This window comes from Dendropsophus ebraccatus, chromosome 10 (genome assembly GCF_027789765.1).
Source record: "Dendropsophus ebraccatus isolate aDenEbr1 chromosome 10, aDenEbr1.pat, whole genome shotgun sequence".
NCBI lineage: Eukaryota > Metazoa > Chordata > Amphibia > Anura > Hylidae > Dendropsophus > Dendropsophus ebraccatus.
The window spans coordinates 43,660,405-43,675,829 of NC_091463.1; the positions used below are offsets into that span (position 1 = coordinate 43,660,405).

Genomic DNA, 15,425 nt, shown 5'->3' on the forward strand with positions numbered 1-15,425 from the left:
ATGGTGGAAGTTTATTCCTTACTGACGGGTGGAGTCTCACTGCTGCGTTAACAAAGCGCTTGACCCAAGGATGTTCTGCCAGCTTAAAGTCATATAGCACACTGAGGGCAGAAATTTGTACTTTAATAGTACCGGGCCTGAGGTGTTTATTGAGACCTTCTTGGAGGAAATCTAGAACCAGAGGAATGTTGGGTGGCTCCAGGACGTTAATGGGATGACCAACAAATCGGAGAAAGGTCCTCCAGGTTCTGAAATAAATGTCTGAGGTGACCTTTTTCCTGCTAGCAAGCATAGTAGATATTACTTCGTCCGAGAGTCCGCGGTCTCTTAGTAACTGCCTTTCAAAAGCCAGGCTGTCAGATGGAGGCTCTTTATTCCTGGATGGTATACTGGGCCCTGGTTCAGGAGATCCATTCGTTCTGGTAGAATCCAGGGATCCGCCAGAGACATCTTGCGTAGCCAAGTGAACCACACCCTCCTTGGCCAAAATGGTGCAATTAATATTACATGTGCCCTGTCCTGCCTGATCTTCTTGATGACTCGGGGTAGGAGTTGAATAGGCGGAAAGGCGTAGAGTAGGCCCTTCCGCCACGACTGTGCCAGAGCGTCCAGCGCTAGTGGCTTGTCCGACTGGCATAGGGAATAGAATGTTCTGGTCTTCTTGTTCTGACGGGAGGCGAACAGGTCTATCTGCGGAGAGCCCCATAGAAGGCAAATTTGGTGGAATACCTCCTGATTTAGCTCCCACTCCCCCTGATGTAGTTGATGTCGACTTAGGAAGTCTGCTCTGCAATTGTCTACCCCCTTGAGATGTAGCGCTGACAGGGAGAGAAGGTGAAGCTCTGCCAGCCTGAATATGAAGTGAGAAATCCTCATTAGTTCCACTGACCTGGTGCCACCCTGGTGATTTAGGTAGGCTACTGCTGTTGCATTGTCCGTGAGGATTCTTACATTTCTTCCCCTGATGACTGGAAGTGCTTGTGATAGTGCCAGAAACACTGCCCTTAGTTCTCTCACGTTCTGTGACTGTTTGGAGTGTTCCGGGTTCCATACCCCTTGAAGAACCAGTGAGTCTGAGTGAGCCCCCCCAACCGTACGGACTTGCGTCTGTTGTTATCGTGAGTAATTCTTGTATGTTCCAAGGCATACCCTTGTTTAAATTTTGTCGCTCTGTCCACCAAGATAGCGACCTGAGAGTCTGTGGAGATAAAACAAATAAATAGTCTAGATTGTCAGTATATCTGTTCCATACCTCTAATATCTGTGATTGTAAGGTCCTTGAATGATATTGGGCCCACTGAACTGCCGGGATGCAGGAGGTGAAGAGTCCCAAAACTGACATCGATCCCCTAATAGCAACCTCCGGGTGGTCTATTAGTTCCTGGGCCTTTTGGATGACCAACAGTATCTTATTCTCAGGCAGAAAGGACTTTTGAGAAACTGAATCTAGGCAGATTCCAAGAAATTTACAACACTGTGATGGGATCTTATTAGATTTCTCATCATTTACTTCCCATCCAAGCCTAGAGAACACTTCTTCCACTATGGAGATGTTTGCTGTCACTGAGGCCATAGACTCACCAACAATAAGAAAATCATCAAGGTATGGGATAATAATAATGTCTCTCTCTCTGACATGGGCCATAACCTCAGCCATGACTTTGGTGAAAATCCTGGGAGCCTGGGAAATACCAAATGGCATGGCCGTGTACTGATAATGAAACACAGATCCATCTATATTTACTGCTACTCTCAGAAATTTCTGGTGATCTGGATGAACCGGGATGTGATAATACGCGTCCCTAAGATCAATTGTAGCCATAAAGCAATTGTGGGATAAGTTTAGAATAGCCGTGGAAATGGACTCCATTCTAAATTTTTCGTAGGAAAGAACCTGGTTAAGAGGTTTAAGATTGATAATCGTCCGAAAGGAGCCATTGGGTTTCTTAACCAAAAAGAGGGTAGAATAAAACCCCCTACCTTTCTGATCTTCTGGCACCGGAACTAAGACCTGTTTATCTATTAAGAGACTTGACCTCAGTCACCATGGCCGTATGTCTCTCAGGATTAGAGGTAACGTTAGTAACAACAAATCTTTCTCCTGGGGAGGACAAAAAAGAAATTTTAAGTCCATACTTTATTATGTCACACACAAAAGAACTGTTCGAAATAGCACACCACTCTGAACAGAAAAATTGTAATCGCCCACCCACAGGAATCTGGCGTCATTGTGATTGTTTTTTAGAGGTATCCCCTCCTGAAAACATGAGACCTCTACCTTTCTTAGGGGGCCTCCAATCTTTCCTTCCTACTTGGGCGCCACCTCTGCCTCTTCTGCCTCTACCTCTAGAAGGCCTGGTTGTTTGGGTAGAGACTAGTGGGAAGCCTTTTCTCTTGTCTGAGGCCTTTTCTAGTACCTTCTCTAAGGCCGAGCCAAATAAGAGATTGCCCTCACAAGGGACCGCACAGAGCTTAGCTCTGGATGTAACATCTCCTTTCCAGTCTCTAAGCCATAGGGTCCTCCTTGCTGAGTTGGAAAGGGCTGCCGACCTGGCCGATAATCTTAGAGCGTCTGCAGAGGCCTCTGCCATGAAGGAAACCGAACCTTCTATGATAGGAAATTTGTCCAGTAAATCCTCCTTAGTAGCCCCAGATTTAATCTGTCCCTTCAGTTGTGTTACCCAGATTTCTGTGGCCCTCGCTACCGAGGTTGTAGCAATGAGAGGCTTGAACGTGGCAGTTGTTGCTTCCCAATTTTTCCTTAAGTAGACCTTTGCTCTTTTATCCATAGGGTCTTTCATGGATGCAAAATCCCTCAAAGGGCAAGGCATCCTTCCTTGTTAATTTTGCCACCGGAGGATCGATCTTAGGCGCTGTCTCCCATGTTATTACCTCATCAGCGTTAAACGGATATTTCCTCTTATACTAAAAAGAAAAAGATTTAAGTAAGTACAAGGAATACTATAAGGCGTTTTTTGTAAAAAAACCCAATCTGTGGAACTTACAGCCCGAGGACCAAAGAATTTTCTGTCCGGGCGAGCCCATTCGTTTGCAATCAAGGTCTTTAAACTCTGATGTATGGGAAAAACCGGGCGTTGTCTGGGGGCCAGGCCCTCGAACATGATGTCCTGAATGGACCTAGGCTGTGGATTGTCCTCTATGGCCATGGTCTGTCTGACAGCCTTTACAATATTATCAACCAGCTCAATTGGCATAAGCTTTTTTGCCGTGTCCTCCCCTTGGGTCTCTACGGTCTGTAAAAGCTCTCCCGGTTCCTCAAGGCCAGATAGCTGTTCATCCCCCTCAGCCTCTTCCTCCTCCTCATCCTCCACCTCCTCATAGAGAATAATCGGAGCTTCCCCACTAGGACCTGGGATCTCCTTTGGAGGTACCTCCATAACGGGTTCCACTGAAGGAAGAGTAGAAGTGGATGTGGAAGGGAGAGAGGCCTGAAATACAAAAAAGAATCTACCTTAAAATCCTTTTTTTTTTTTTTTTTCCAAAGGGAAGAATAAAAACCAATACACCTACCCGAATCTGCCTCTTAATCAACCCCTTCATACTTCTTAAGAATGCTGGTCCCTGATCATCCAGCACTCTGTTCATACAGCCACCACATAAGGTTTTCGTGTAGGAACTACTTAGTCTCTTCTTACAGATAGGGCAATCCCTAGGTTTAGCCCTAGATTTCCTAGCATCCTCCTAGATTACAATATAGAGAAAAAACTATTTAGACTTTAAAAGAAACAAGATTACTTGGGGGGAACCCCTCTTACCCACATCATACCGCAATGGTCTCAGGTTGAGGATTATCCGATGGTTCAGCGCCTTGTGACTCCATGTTATTCTCCTTAATGGAATTTTAGGGAGTTTTGAAGAAAAAACCACCAAACAGTGGCTGAGTACACCTGTACTAGCAGCAAGCTTTCCTGGATGTACACTGCCATAGAGACAGAATCCAGTTTTATACCTGGCACCTGCTGAGAAAGACCGGCTGGCCACGCCCCCTGCCGCGGCGCTGATGCGGCACACCCTCCCGTGTGCGTGGAACACCACCCCACGACAGGCCGAAGCCCGGATGCTGCCGGCAAGGCCCGCAGGATATCCCTACTCGCAGGCCTGAGCGCGTGACGTCATCCCGGGGCGACAGCGTCCCGCGCGTGACATAAGCGCGCCACGCACGCCGAAGGCGGCGCCAGGAACCACCAGAGCGCGCGCGCGCGGCCGCGCTCAGAGGAGCAACCGGGACCCAGCAGCAACAGGAGACAGCGCAACCCGGGACTGGAGGCGCCGGGGCTCACACGGGGACCCTCTCCGGGAGGTGCTGGGGCGGAGGACAGACTTGGCTGTGGCTCCTACAGCGGAGTCTTAAACAGCCGGGATGACGGCAGAATAGGTACGCCGGATGCCCCGGTCTAAACTTCTTTAAAAGTGAAAAACCAGCAAGCAGGAGGAGATATCCTCCTGCACGTCCTGCTCCCATGGACAGGAAACAGAAACTAGCGTGAGTGGGGCGAGATGCTTCTTTTAAAGGTCCAGTGGTCCTGTTTCCTGTCCAATGGGAGGAGGTGGTCCTCTCCAGGGGTGCCGTCATAGGGCGAGAGGAGAAACATTGCTTGCGGTCACAAGAGGGAGTGGGAGGCGGGCAGTGCAGTGGTAAGGGGGGGCCTCGCGGGCCCCCCCTTGGTAGCGGCCCGGTCACGGCGGCGACCCCTGCGACTGCGGTCGCTACGCCACTGCTCGGGCTGCAGGCTGTCACTTATTCCCCTCACTTTCACAGATACACCTCACAGCACTTGTATTTATTCTCTATTTCTTCACTCCAGTCTGCAGAATTATATGTATAACACTGGGGCTGCATCTGATGTGGCTCCTGTAAGTATGTGGTACTGTTATTTATTGCTTAGAAATAGCTGCCTGCATTACACATCCACCTTGTGTCCTTCCTAAAATGGTGGCAGCCTCACAGCAACACTAACTTGTTGTACACTAACTTGTTGTACTCACCGGCCCGGGCACGTGTCTGGCAGGCAGGCAGTTTATTTGCAGGTGCTTTATAGGGTGATCAAATGTCCTTTAGTTGAGAAAACACAGGAGTCTCTTCACTTGCTTCCAGCAGCATCCCAAAACGGTAGTGACTAAATCCCATACCGTAAAGGGACCTCTCCAGGCAAGCCCTGCCCTGGCTGGATTTCATTGGCTGCTCCACTCCGGGCTTCCTAGCAGCCAAACTCAGACCCTGCCGGACCCCTGACCCCAAACCGAATGTTTAGTTTTAGGGTTAGGGTTGGGGGTCGGATTAGGGTTAATACCAAACTACTTAACTATCCCCTGCCTACACAACAACCCTAACCCTCAGGGTTGGTGCTAATCAGGAGGGTTAGGATTAAGGTTGGGGCTGTGGGGAGGGTTAGAACATGAGAAATCAGTGGGAAGTAACCCTAATCTGACCCCCAATCCTAACCCTGAAAATAAACGTTCGGATTAGGGTCGGGGGTCCGTCAGGGTCTGAGTTTTTCTGCTAGGAAGCCCGGAGGGGAGGAGCCAATACAATCCGCCCGGGGCTTGCCTGGAGAGGTTCCTTTACGGTATGGGATTTAGACAACTATCCCAAAACCTGTCCTTGAACCCCCAGCATCCTCCTCTCCTCCCCCACTGACCCTGGGGTATCATGGGTCTTGTAGTTTAAGTATTAGTCTCTGCACTGGAAAGCTCCGAGTGTAATCCCACCCCAGCGCACAGTCTGAGCAACATTAAAGGGGTAGTGCGGCGCTCAGAAATTATTCGCAGAATAACACACATTACAAAGTTATACAACTTTGTAATGTATGTTATGTCTGTGAATCGCCCCGTTCCCCGTGTCCCAACACCCCCACCCGTGTACCCGGAAGTGTTGGTGCATTATACATTACCTGATCCGTGTCGAGGGCAGTCCACCATCTTGTGCCAAACGTCATCTTCGGACGGACAGCCGAGTCGCTGCCGCCCGTCCCCCCTCCGCCGCATCACAACTGTGCTCAGCCGCGATTGGCTGAGCACAGTTATGCTCAGCCAATCGCGGCTGAGCATCGGATGACGCTGCAGAGGGCAGCCGAAGATGTCACTCGCTGAAGATCGGAGACTGGTGTCGGCACGTGACAGGTGAGTATAGCGCACCACACTTCAGAGTACACGGGTGGGGGTTGTGGGACACGGGGAAGGGGGCCATTCACAGACATAACATACATTACAAAGTTATTTAACTATGTAATGTGTGTTAGTCTGTGAATAATTCTTTACCGCCGCACTACCCCTTTAACTGTTTATTTGCTGAAGAATTCCACTAAAAGAGGAGCTCTACAATTATATACACACTCTTGACCTCCCAGTGCTCCCACCACTCTGCATTCTCCAATGTTAATACCGCAATTATATTCCTGACAAACTGAGCACAGGACACTGCAGCTGATGACGTGGCTAAGCGGCCTCATGCACTTGCACATTCACCTGCTGTTGATTTACCAAGTGTACCTCCTGGACTCAAGTTAAGTCTATTTTTAGAAATTATGAAAACTTGCTTGAAGTCCAGAGGCATAAATGTTTATGAAGGAATATACTTGATCGGTGCTTGTTTACTGAGCCTATTACATGGCTCGTTAAATGTGCAGACAGGGTTTTATGAACGATCACAAGATTGTTTGTGTAGTCATTAGCTTTAGACAAATGTTTAACCCCTTGACGACATAGGGCGTATATTTACGCCCTGATACGCCCTGATGCCGTTAGGGACGTTCAGAGCGGGGCCGCGCGGCGACCCCGCTCTGAACCGCGGCAGTCCCGGGTGCCGCTTGTAGCCCGGGACCGCAGGTATTAGCGGGCACGGTCCGATCGCCATGCCCACTAATACAGTAATCAGATGCAGCTGTCAAAGTTGACAGCTGCATCAGGTTACCGGACGCAGCGTCATCCCTGATGTCTAGTGGGGAGATCGCTCCTCCGGAAAGGTTATCCCGGAGGAGCGATCTCCGTAACTGAAGCCGGCCGGGGACCGCTCCAAGATGGCGCCGTCCCCGGCTCGGCACTCGTTTACTTCCGACTGCAGCAGCTGGAAGTAAACAAGTGCCTATTTCATGGATCTCTGCAGCATGAGAGATCAGAGCACTTATACTAGAAGTCCCCTAGGGGGGCTTCTAGTATAAGTAAAAAAAAAAAAAGTGTTGTTAATAGTAAAAAGCCCCCTCCCCTAATAAAAGTCTGAATCACCCCCCTTTTCCCAGGTTATTAATAAAAGTAAATAAATAAATAATGTTTGCTATCGGCGCATGCGTAATCGCCTGAACTATTAATTAATCACATTCCTGATCTCGCACGGTAAACAGCGTCAGCGCAAAAAAATCCCAAAGTGCAAAATTGCGCATTTTTGGTCGCATCAAATCCAGAAAAATTGTAATAAAAAGTGATCAAAAAGTCGTATATGCGCAATCAAGGTACCGATAGAAAGAACACATCATGGCGCAAAAAATGACACCTCACACAGCCCCATAGACCAAAGGATAAAAGCGCTATAAGACTGGGAATGGAGCAATTTTAAGTGAAGTATATTTGTTGACAATGGTTTGAATTTTTTACAGGCCACCAGATACAATATAAGTTATACATGTTACATATCGTTGTAATCGTAACAACTTGAGGAACATGCATAACAAGTCAGTTTTACCCCAGGGCAAATGGCGTAAAAACACATTTCCCCCAAATAAACAAAATGCGTTTTTTTTTTTCAATTTCACCACACTTTGAATTTTTTTCTGGTTTCGCAGTGTACTTTATGCAAAAATTCAGCCTGTCATTGCAAAGTACAATTATTGACGCAAAAAATAAGGGCTCATGCGGGTTTCTAGGTGGAAAAATGCAAGTGCTATGGCCTTTTAAACACAAGAAGGAAAAAACGAAAACGCAAAAATCGAAATTGGCTCTGTCCTTAAGGGGTTAAAATTGATCAGCCATCATCCACACATGTCAGAATGGAATGATTTTTCAAAAGAAAAAAAAAGACTGTAAACTGCATTAAAATACATACTTTAATGCTGTATACAGTCTCTTTTGTTTTAGTTTAGTTGCTTTAATAAAATGTATTATCTTATTTTAAATGTGTGGAGCTTTCTTTCTCAGAATTGAATGATTAGATGACAAACAAGAGTTTGTTAGTTCATTAACTGATTGGTTACAAAATTCCACAAGGCGATATCAGCCTGTTCTGTTCAATAATCGCCCCATGTAATAGGGCCTTTAAGGACGTACTATAAGGCCAGAGCTGCACTTTAAACTGCAGTCTAGGAGAACGCAGAACTGGCCACACAAACAATTGCTAGATTGTTCTAGTGTCCCTTTGTTTTAATAAGCCATCAGCTGTTCATCGCCAATTACAGAGGAATATTTGTGTAATTACTTTTTGACGTGTCATAAATAAAGAACCAGCCAACATGTGGCCCTATTACGCAGGACAATATGTGTTTGATTTAATTGGGTATGTTCACACACTGCTAATTTTCTGCAACTGTATATATATATATATATATATATATATATATATATATATATATATATATATATATATATTGATTTGCTTTGGTGTAGAAACACTGCAAATTCTCTGCATTGTGGGAACATACCCAAGGTTACATTAAAGTGGAAAAAAAAAAAAGAAAACCCATGCACACACATTAGATTTAGCGGTTATCTACCTTACCTTTCAGAAAGGTTTGGCCTGAAGAATTGATGAACCTCCAAGGAATAACAGAGAAAAGCCCAGAATAACACCGAACAGAAATAATGAATCCATGTCTGTGGGTTCAAGGGTAATAAAAAAATAAATTGTTATAAAAAAGTTACAACTACAGACAGAAGTAATTGGTGGTTTTAAGACTATAGACAACATTTCTGCCTGACAGAAAAAAAAAAAATCAGCTATTCATCATTGTATATTGCAGTTCTTGATCTGTAAATGCAAAATACTATTAGCCTAGAATGTAGTGCTCCAGGTGCCCTCCTGTCTCAAATATTTTTATATTCTGTTTCTGTTATCATTTCCTGTTACCTATGGATCCTGCATGGAAAGCAACAAATCATAGTCAGTTGTCACTCTTCTGGCTTTCTTGTATTCTCTGGTGCCAATGTCTGCTACAGTGAAGGGATTAGTAATGGTGTGTTTAGACAGATTTATCTGACAGATTTTTGAAGCCAAAGTCAGTAACAGACTATAAACAGGAAAAAGGTCATAAAGGAAAGGCTAAGGTTTCCCCTCTTCCCAAATCCATTCCTGTCAGATAAATCTCTATGTGTAGACACTCCATAAGTCAAGGCTGATTACCTGATATTACTGAAGGGAATGGGTTATCTGAAAATAGAAATCTAATCTATTATCTGAAACAGTACAAGCAAATTTAAAGGGAACCTGTCACCCCCTGTGCCAGAGTGACAGGCTGCCGACCCCTGCTACAGCCCCCTATACTAACCTGATCCCGCGGGGTCCCACTTCTGGATCCGGTCGGGTCACGGAGATCTCAGCCGCTGCAGCCCGGCATGCACGCTGAGAGAGGAGTCCAACGCTCATAGAGAATGACGGAGCGCTGGACTCTCTGTCATTCTCTATGAGCGTTGGACTCCTCTCTCAGCGTGCATGCCGGGCTGCAGCGGCTGAGATCTCCGTGACCCGACCAGATCCAGAAGCGGGACCCGGCGGGATCAGGTGAGTATAGGGGGCTGTAGCGGGGGGTCGGGAGCCTGTCACCCTGGCACGGGGGGCGATAGGTTCCCTTTAAGAAACTTTGTAATATATCTTTTCAGACAAAAATGCTTCTTTTTCCTATTATCAAGCATCTTCCATTAACTGTACTCTCTGCTAAATTGTCATTCACTCTGAAAAATCATTGATCTAAGGAACCTAGTTACAAGCAATGTAACACTATGGAAGGGGAGAAGGAAGATGGGAGGGGGGAGTGCATGGGTACAAAGGCAGATTGAAGTAATTCCTTTGGTGGGCCCTGTATACTCCTGTCTAAAACCGCTTATAGACTTTCTAAGATCCCACCTTCCTTCTGTACAAACAAATGCAACGAGGTGGTTTGGTGCACTGGGGTGGGAATGTTGTCCTCAGTAAACCGATCCACGCTCTGCAGTGAGTGTGTCGGATGAATATTTATTAAGAGGGGTGAGCAGGGTGGAGCAGTGCACTGATCAGTAGCCCCATCATGTGTACCAAAACACCTCATTTACACATGGAATAAAAGTCAACTAACATGTCAAATATATCTTGAATATCTTTTACAAAAAACAGTAAGAGGACGCAAGGTTAAGTGTTTTTTTGTGGCCTCCACATAGCACTAATGCGCATGTCAGTATTGCAATAAATAGAAGTTTAAGGACATGCAAAATACTAGCAATACATGATGTCCAAATACATAACCAACAGCATCTTCCTGAAGCAATTGTACATAAATAAGTCATACTTTTATCAAATTACTTCTAATATCCCTGTGACATGTCAAAAGTCTTATTTTTGACAGGTACACTTTTAAGTATTTTTCAGAAAAATCCAGATTTAAGCCAGGTTCACACTACATTAAAAATACGGCCGTATTGCATAAGATCGCCCATAATTATGCAATTACGGCCGTTGTTATGCAATACGGCCGTGTTTTTTTACGTAGTGTAAACATAGCCCTAGGCTGATAATGCTGTTACTAGATGTTAGAGAGTCAATGGGGGGAAATGAGGTGCAATACCCAGGATGCTTTATGCTATGGTGTTTTTTTCAGGGAAATCTGGTATTTTTCTATCAGTTTTTTTTTTTTTTTTTGCAGCCAGCCTTTGACATTTTTCTACAGAAACATTGGAGTTTCCCCTCTTAAGGTCCTATTCCACCAACAGATCTGACGACAGATTATCTGCCAAAAATTTGAAGCCACACCCAGGAGTGGATTTGAAAAGAGGAGAAATCCAGTGTGTCCTTTATGACCTGTTCTCTGATTATAGTCTGTTCCTGGGTTTGGCTTCAAATCTTTGGCAGATAATCTGTCATCAGATCTGTTGGTGGAATAGGGACATTAGACTTATATAGGGTGATAAAAATGCAACAAAATATGTCTTGCCTATATTGGCATTTCCCTAATTCTTCAATAGAAGCCCTGGAATAACATGACTTGTACAGAATAAAAAAGTGTAAGAATAAAATGTAAGAAAAAAAAAACGCCTATACTAATTTACACAAAAATTAGAAAATGCCAGAAAAACTGCTTAAAAGCAGGTAAAGCTGCTTGCATTTCTTCCAGCACAAAAAAAAGCTGTGTAAAAGTTGTGTCTGAGAGTGTGTTCACACGTACTCATAGACCAGTGATAGCTAACCATGACACTCCAGCTGTTGCAAAACTACAACTCCCATCATGCCTGGGCAGCCAATGTCATAGACAGTAGTTGTACCGAGTGATGAAACTCGCAGCATGAAATCCGTAGCGAATTTAAGTACATTTTTAGTCTATGGCCATGCATTCTCACTGCAGATTTTAATTCCACTGCGAAAATGTAGGGAAAGCAATAAATAAAAAATAAATTGCAAATGCTTACCTGTCTGTGCGTCTGCTTCAGTGTCCTAGTCCTGGCTCACTAACGGCCCCCTCAGCCAATCAGGTCACTGTCCTACGCTAAGAAGGCACAAGCAGGTAAACATTTCTTGTTTATTATTTTTTACCAGCCTGGCAGCTCATTAGCTAAATATGGCCTTCACTACATTCTCACAGCAGGATGAAAATCTGCTGCGAGATTGCAGGGCTATAGACTAAGTGTACAGAGTATCGCAGCAGATTTCACAGCAAAACTCGCAGCGTGAAATCCGTTGTGAATGCACCCTGAGGGAAGCCTGACTGTGCTCTGAACACAGTAAAATATAAAACAATTCACCGGAATACCCTGTTACTTGCAGGGGGGGGGGGGGGGGGGAGGAACATAGTAAAGAAAGTACACTTAGCCATCCCTGTTCCCCCCCCGCAGCACTGTATTAGAGCTCCCGTGCCCCCTCCGGAATCCTCCTGCAATGTTACAACTCGGCTGACAGATTGACTGGGGCGGAACACCACTGCAGTCACTGACTGGCAGAGCAGGCATTCTATCAGCCAGCTCAGGTACTTTTAGCCGAGATGTGCCGGGGGATTAGTTCTAGTGGCGGATCCGGTAGCGGTGATGCTGCACTGCGAGGGCACGGGGACGGTAAGTATCCTTTCTTTATTATATTTCCCCCGGCTATACCTGGCCCATTACTTTCCATTCTGGACAATAATTGTTTGGCGTCATAGGTCATGTTAAAGGACCATGATCAGCAGACATCATCTTTTAACATGTTGAAACGCAATGATCAGTGCAGGCAGAGTCTGCTGCCTGTCGCCCCGTGCAATAGGGGCGGCAGCAGAAGACCGCCGTTGATTTCAATGGGCCACCTAGATGATCTAAGGATTGTCTGGACAGCCCCTACTACTGCTCCCTGCGGCACTTCCTTCTCTTCCCCTCTCGCTGCTTGTGCTATTACACGCACAGCGAATGGGGAAGAGAAGCAGGGAGCAGCAGTAGGGGCTGTCCAGACAATACTTAGATCCTTTAGGGCTCTATTCCACCGGACGATTACCGTTCGCATAATCGCTAACTATTAACGATCTCAAACGACCGCTATTGCGAAAGACCTGAAAACATTCACTAATTTCTATGGAATGACAATAATTGCTTATGATCATATTTGCGATCGTTTTTTCTTCGCTATTGCGTTCGTATCTACTGCGAACAACCGGATGTCTTATTCAATGCGAACGTTTTGCGAACGAGCAACGATAAAAATAGGTCCAGGTCTTATAATGTGATCAACAATTATCGTTTAGATTCGAACGATTTGACGATAATCGCCTGGTGGAATAGGGCCCTTAGTGTGTATGCACCCTAAATTGGTGATTTTCTGGTAGAGCTTGCTCAATATACTGTACATTTATGCACATTACATATTTACAACCATACTACTAACACACAAATATGCACATTACATTTGCACAGACACAAATCAGCAAACCTATTCTCTTTGCAGGAAAGCTCCTGGGGGTCCATGTGGTGCAATTCTTATCTTCTGGTCTTCTGCACACAGCTCCTCCTCCTCTGTCCCACATCAAAGCAAAGGAAAATGGAGCCAGAGATGGTAGTGAGGGGGCAGGTGAAGGGCTTGGGAGGAGTGAAAAGGGGGCCCTGCTTTTGTCTACACCTCCTTGCCTGTCCCAGTGAGCAGGATGACAATCAGAAGAGCAGTGTGTGTGTGTGTGTGTGTGTGTGTGTGCGCGCTTGGTATAGCTGTCAGGCAGGGCCTGCTCCAAGTTTTTGTGGGCCCTTGGTCAAGAGAGCCTCAACGGGCCCCTTTAAATAGCAAATTATATGGCATCCTTGTTAGAGGGTCTCTAGCTCTCGATTCTGCGTAGTGGATCAGCTGTGTTATATACGTATTATCCCCCCTCCTGTATGAGTGTGTATATATCCATCTCTCGGGCACATATATACACACACTCATACAGGAGGATAATAAGTATATAATACACTGCTGATCACCTTTTTCACCTCGGGGCACACCTACCAAATAAAGTTTGACAAAATAACATAAAAAAAACATAATTCGGTAACTCACAGGTGACGTCTTCTTTGATCTGAGGCGATCGCTCCTGTTTCCTCTCCATCTTGCCCAGACCTCCATGATGATTTCTTCAAGTTACAATTCATCTCTTCAGAACCTGCCAGACAAACATCTTAGACTCCGCACATTTCCAGCAACTTCCTTCCCTTTTCCCACCCATAGGCTCCCATACAGTAGTCATTCTGCTTGGTGTCATGTGCAGTAAAGTAAGGAGGTTTGTGGGTCCCGTATGTAGGATCCTGTGCTGTGCCCCCATATAGTAAAAATGCCCTCTGGCCCCATAGTAGATGCCCCCTCCTCTGGCCCCATAGTAGATGCCCCCTCCTCTGGCCCCATAGTAGATGCCCCCTCCTCTGGCCCCATAGTAGATGCCCCCTCCTCTGGCCCCATAGTAGATGCCCCCTCCTCTGGCCCCATAGTAGATGCCCCCTCCTCTGGCCCCATAGTAGATGCCCCCTCCTCTGGCCCCATAGTAGATGCCCCCTCCTCTGGCCCCATAGTAGATGCCCCCTCCTCTGCCTCAACACAAAACAAAACAAAGAAATCATACTCATCTAATAAAGGGGACGGGTCCTCTTCTCCCTGGCTTCTCCCTTCTGTACGCCGCGGGGACGGATCCTCTAGCAGGCGCAATTATGTCATTGCTCTGTGCATGCTGAGGAGATCGCGTCCCGTCGCATCCGCCCAGTGCTCATTGCTCGGGCAAGTGCCGGGGGGCCCCTTGAGCGGCTGTGGGCCCCGGCACTTGCCCGAGTAAGCCGTGTGCTGACGCCGGCCCTGCTGTCAGGAGTCCTATGCAGGAGGGCCAAGTTGGGCGGGCCAACCTCATTCTAGTTTGGGCCCAGGCCCCTGATAGCTGGACTACACTGATTGTGTCCCTGGATAAAGCATCATTGTATCTGTTGTTCAGTGACACATTACACAGATGTTATTGCAAATGGCAGCCTCCAGTGCAGAATAATAATAATAATAATAATAATAATAATAATAATTAACAAAATAGCAATTAAAGTGTCACTGTTAGGAAAAACTTTTGACATGTCATGGAGACATGTCAAAAGTTTTGATCGGTGCAGGTCTGAGTGTTCAGACCTGTACCGATCGAGAGAACAAGATGGGAGAAAACCATGCCAAGCATGATCCTCTCCTGGCTGTGATGCGATGAGTCAGGCTAATGTAAGTCTATAAAACCTGACTATCACTGATACAGAGCGGCGAGCATACCATACTGCAGCACGTTTCTCTCCCTGCTCTATGATTGGTACAGACCCAGACAGATCAAAACTTTTGACATGTCTCTATGACATATCAAAAGTCTTCCTAAACGACAGTGACCCTTTAAAGACTATTTTTAAAAATATTAATTTAATAAAACAAAAGTAATAATTAAAATTTGTGACATATTTCCTTTAAAATACACGTTACTTTTATGCAACTTTTATATAACACTGTGTGATCATACCTTTAGAAAGCCTTCAGTAGCTTACTTCTAAAAACAAACAAACATTCTCGGTTCTGGTCTTAAATTTAAATGGGTTGTTAAAAAAGTACATATAAATAAAATTAACACAAACAGTTTGTAGCCAACACTAGACTAAATATGGCTTACTGAGAGGAAAACACAGGTAATTTGGGAGAGCCAGGACGGACTGGACAAGAACTCAGGAGCACTGAGCCACAGTACTGAGTGCAGGAGTAAACCTAAAAAAAAAAATTAGATAAATTAATATTAAAACTA

The 15,425-nt window shown here is 45.6% G+C and overlaps 1 protein-coding gene across 1 annotated transcript in view; it reads right to left on the bottom strand.

The window, feature by feature from the left end:
• Positions 1-15,425, bottom strand: part of LOC138766400 (G-protein coupled receptor 143-like) — a 69,188-nt gene that overhangs the window by 48,162 nt on the left and 5,601 nt on the right. The window contains exons 2-3 of the mRNA XM_069943982.1: positions 15,297-15,388; positions 8,726-8,820 (exon numbers count right to left, since the gene is read on the bottom strand). Of these exons, the coding sequence (XP_069800083.1) occupies positions 8,726-8,820; positions 15,297-15,388 (187 nt within the window). The remainder of the gene's footprint in view (positions 1-8,725; positions 8,821-15,296; positions 15,389-15,425) is intronic.